Source organism: Babylonia areolata, chromosome 27, assembly GCF_041734735.1.
Source record: "Babylonia areolata isolate BAREFJ2019XMU chromosome 27, ASM4173473v1, whole genome shotgun sequence".
Lineage (NCBI taxonomy): Eukaryota > Metazoa > Mollusca > Gastropoda > Neogastropoda > Buccinidae > Babylonia > Babylonia areolata.
In genome coordinates this window covers 6504625-6509624 of record NC_134902.1, presented here as the reverse complement: position 1 = coordinate 6509624, position 5000 = coordinate 6504625, and the positions used below count along the sequence as shown (strand labels likewise).

The 5000-nt window shown below is 45.3% G+C and overlaps 1 protein-coding gene across 2 annotated transcripts in view; it reads right to left on the bottom strand.

Moving 5' to 3' along the window:
- Window positions 1-5000, bottom strand: part of LOC143301333 (BBSome complex member BBS2-like) — a 52100-nt gene that overhangs the window by 26422 nt on the left and 20678 nt on the right. For both annotated transcript variants that reach the window (XM_076615549.1, XM_076615550.1), the window contains exon 11: window positions 3536-3633. In XM_076615549.1, coding sequence (XP_076471664.1) covers window positions 3536-3633 — 98 coding nt within the window. The remainder of the gene's footprint in view (window positions 1-3535; window positions 3634-5000) is intronic.

Sequence of the window (5000 nt, the reverse complement as noted above, 5' to 3'; positions counted from 1 at the left end):
CTCTGTAATTAATGCTAGGGGACTTAATTTATCACAAGTGAGTCTTGAAGGCCTTGCATCTCTTGTTTTGTATTTGTATTTCTTTTTATCACAACAGATTTCTCTGTGTGAAATTCGGGCTGCTCTCCCCGGGGACAGCGGGTTGCTACACTACAGTCCACCCATTTTTTTTAAATTTTCCTTGCGTGCATGTTTCATTTGTTTTTCCTATCGAAGTGCATTTTCCTACAGAATCTTGCCAGGAACAACCCTTTTGTTGCCGTGGGTTCTTTTACGTGCACTAAGTGCATGCTGCACACAGGACCTCGGTTTATCGTCTCATCTGAATGACTAGCGTCCAGACTAAAGGTCTAGTGGAGGGGGAGAAAATATCGGCGGCTGAGCCGTGATTCGAATTAGCGCGCTCGGATTCTCTCGCTTCCTAGGACGACGCGTTACCTCGAAGCCATCACTCCACACTGTGTGTGTGTGTGTGCACGTGTGCATGTGTGCACATGTGTGTGTGTGTGTGTGTGTGTGTGTGTGTGTGTGTGTGGAGTGGGAAATACATGCGTGTTGAGAACGATGCTCAAAACAATGTTCCACTGTTTTAAAATACTATCTTCAGCGAGTCTGTATCTTTAATGTGCTAAAGGCACTGACAGCCACAGGACAAGCACAAAATAAATGAACATTACTGTTATCATCATTACCACTGTCATTGTCAGTAGTAGTAGTAGTAGTAGTAATAGTAGTATATAACTGCAGTCCACTTATCCTTTTACCCTCATTTCTGCTAGCCCCTATGCCTAATACAATTGTAAGTAATCATGTTTATCACTCTATCGTGCTGCGTGTATGACAGTCTGTCATGTCCCACTATGACCACCACAACAGCAGAGGCGGCAACTGCTGTCCCGACTATCTGGGCTGGGGTTTCTTCTTCTTCTTCTTCTTCTTCTTCTGCGTTCACTCGTATGCACACGAGTGGGCTTTTACGTGTATGACCGTTTTTACCCCGCCATGTAGGCAGCCATACTCCGTTTTCGGGGGGGTGCATGCTGGGTATGTTCTTGTTTCCATAACCCACCGAACGCTGACATGGATTACAGGATCTTTAACGTGCATGTTTGATCTCCTGCTTGCATATACACACGAAGGGGGTTCAGGCACTAGCAGGTCTGCACATATGTTGACCTGGGAGATCGTAAAAATCTCCACCCTTTACCCACCAGGCGCCGTCACCGTGATTCGAACCCGGGACCCTCAGATTGACAGTCCAACGCTTTAACCACTCGGCTATTGCGCCCATCGGCTGGGGTTTGATTATAGCGGAGAGTGTGTTGCCCCACGTTCCATTCCCCACTCTCTCGGTCAAGAAGGATTAGGGACAGTCAGTGCTGATATGATCACCAAAGGCCCCCCATGGCACAAGGCTCCGGCACTAAGAGCCAGTGCAATCTTGCCGAGTGATTTGAGAGTCACAGTCCTTCACAAAAGTGGAGTGATGGCCTAGAGGTAACGCGTCCGCTTAGGAAGCGAGAGAATCTGAGCGCGCTGGTTCGAATCACGGCTCAGCCGCCGATATTTTCTCCCCCTCCACTAGACCTTGAGTGGTGGTCTGGACGCTAGTCATCGGATGAGACGATAAACCGAGGTCCCGTGTGCAGCACCACTAGCGCACGTAAAAGCACCCACGGCAACAAAAGAGTTGTTCCTGGCAAAATTCTGTAGAAAAATCAACTTGGATAGGAAAAACAAATAAACCTGCACGCAGGAAAAATACAAAAAAATAGGTGGCCGTGTAGTAGTAGCGACGCGCTCTCCCTGGGGTGAGCAGCCCGAATTTCACACAGAGAAATCTGTTGTGATAAAAAGAAATACAAAATACAAAAGAACAAAGCTGGAAAATCATTCCCGCTGCAGCAGAAAAAGTATTGATCATACACCAGGATGTCCAGTGGTTAGCTTCGCGGACTGATGGTTTGGGGGATGCACATTCGAATCCCAGCAGAGATGGGTTTTTCGGCCCACAGACAGCTCCTACCCTGATCTCTGAGTGTGCTATGGGCTGGAGTGGGAAGACTGGGACCGCACAGTCGTGTATCATCCACTTCGCGGATGCGTCTTTGTGTGTGTTCCTCTAATTTCCTGACCAAAGCTGCAAGTGTCTGTATCTCTCAGGCCTGTTTGATGCCGGGATATCATTATGACAGGAAGCGTAGAGCACAGCCTTGTCACGTTGTCCCAAACCTAAATGGACCTCCACAGCAGCAGCAGCATCAACATCATCATCATCGTCATCCTCCTCCCTCTTTATCATCAATGAAAAAAACATTTTTTTTAATTGTATGGCCTTTCTCTCATGGTGACCTCAGTTTCCATACCCTCCACTTCCGTGCTTGGTGTGAGTCTTATCAAGGTCTTCAGTGTCGGTGGATTCAAGGGGGACCATCGTTGGAAGGACACGGTGGTGGTCTCCACTCTACAGGAGACGCTCACTCAGTCTGGCTCTGCGACTAAGCCATTATTGTTGTCAGTAGGGGGCTTAGTAGGTAATGTCCTAAACACGTTAAAACAGAGCAGGCACTACCAAACACCATCGAAATGACTCAGCAGCAGTGCAGGGTCTCCTCTGGTGTGTGGCCTCCTGGCGACCTAACACTGACAGTTCTCTATGGGACTAGCGGCACTGGGACTGCGACAGACGAACCCGGGTGTGGCTGTGTATGGGGGACTCGGACTGAGGGCCTTGGGAGTAATGCCACTCAAACTGTGCAGATGATGGGGCAGAACAAGAAAAGAAAAAAACAAGAGAGGCAAGGCCTTCAAGACTCACTTGTGATACACTTAGAAAAAAAAAAATCTAATCGTTAAAATGCATTCTGTATTTGTAAGCCCTGTACACTGAGAGTAAAACACACAAGCTTTTTATGTATTCAGTATAATTTCAAAATGTAATGCTTAAGATGAGAAAGATCAGTTTAAAGCAAATTAACTCCCCTAGCATTAATTACAGAGTAATTTCCCTTTTTTACTATCTGCACCAAAAACGTTTGCAAAATAAACAAAACTTCCATGCTTAGCAAAAGAAGTTCATGTCTGAACAAAAAATGATAATAATGACTGCTCTTGTTGTTGTGTCAGAATATCAGATCAAAGTGCCAAGTTTATAGAATACAAAAAAATATAAATGTAACAGTAAATGCAGTTTGCATATAATTAGGCTTCTTTTTTTTCTTTTTTCTTTTTTTGTGCCCATCCCAGAGGTGCAATACTGTTTTAAACAAGATGACTGGAAAGAACTGAATTTTTCCTATTTTTATGCCTAATTTGGTGTCAACTGACAAAGTATTTGCAGAGAAAATGTCAAAGTTAAATTTTACCACGGACACACACACACACGACACACACACACACACACACAGAGAGACAACCGAACACCGGGTTAAAACATAGACTCACTTTGTTTACACAAGTGAGTCAAAAAAGGTAAATGTCACACAGCTGTCACTGTGCTGCAGCTGCTGCGTGCAGCGTGACCAGAAACACCGACCTGCTTCCTCTGGCTGAGCTCCCGGATGGTGTCCTGCTCTATGTTGGTGTCCATCAGGTTCCCGTCCGCTCCCTGGGGGGCTGGGTTATAGCCCCGCACTGTCCAACACAGCCATCAGTCAGTTTTCCTGTTCCTTGGTGATATGGACATGTTATACAACGCCTGTCCTCCGTCAGAGACCAGGCTCTAAGCGCTTTACAAAACTCAGGGTCATTTGCACGGCAGGCTGCCTACCTGGGTAGAGCTAACCGACGGCTGCCGTTGGGCGCTCATCATTCGTTTCCTGTGTCTTCTTCTCCTTCTTCTGCGTTCACTCGTATGCACACGAGTGGGCTTTTACGTGTATGACCGTTTTTACCCCGCCATGTAGGCAGCCATACTCCGTTTTCGGGGGTGTGCATGCTGGGTATGTTCTTGTTTCCATAACCCACCGAACGCTGACATGGATTACAGGATCTTTAACGTGCGTATTTGATCTTCTGCATGCATTTACACACGAAGGGGGTTCAGGCACTAGCAGGTCTGCACATATGTTGACCTGGGAGATCGTAAAAATCTCCACCCTTTACCCACCAGGCGCCGTCACCGTGATTCGAACCCGGGACCCTCAGATTGACAGTCCAACGCTTTAACCACTCGGCTATTGCGCCCGTCGTTTCCTGTGTCATTCGATCAGATTTCAGGCATGCAAGTTTCAAGTTTTAATTATCCTTTCACTCCTATTGGAGTATGGAGGATTACTGCAAAATAAACTTTTCATGCCCAGAACAAACATTTCCAAATACACAACAATGTCACATAAAAGTTGAGAAAACACAAATGTCTTTTAACTCCAAAAGTATAACTAGGCAACATTTGCAAATCTAATCATCTTACAGCTAAAATGACTTTTTTTTTTGCCTCCTTTGAGCATATTACAAAAATTAAAAGCCGATTTTGGAGACAAATATTTTTTTAGGAACATATCTATTTTGTAACTGATCATACACACGCAGACAGACATGGAACACCCTATGTGTATGACCATTAACTCTCTCCATACGAACGGCGAAAAAGACGAAGTTATCAGCGTTTCACCCCAATTACCATCATCAAAATATTGCAAGCGGAAGGCTCTTATACTGAAGAGGTGAATGTTGACAAAGAATACCACAATTCTGACGACGGAAGCTAAAGCTTGGGTCATTCAGACACCCACTGGACATCCGAGGGGTCTGTGTAGAGGAGAAGAGAGGACTGGCCGTACTGAGTGAGTTAATTTTTGTTTCTTCTTCTTCGTTCGTGTGTTGCAACTTCCACGTTCTCTCATACACATGTACGAGTGGGCTTTTACTTCACTGCATAGGCTGCCATACTCTGTCTTCTAAGGTAATTTTTGTATTCTTTTTAAAACTACGTTAATTCACAATAGGTCTACATTTCACAAAGCAATAAACTCAGAAAGCAACAGAAAACATACACAAAA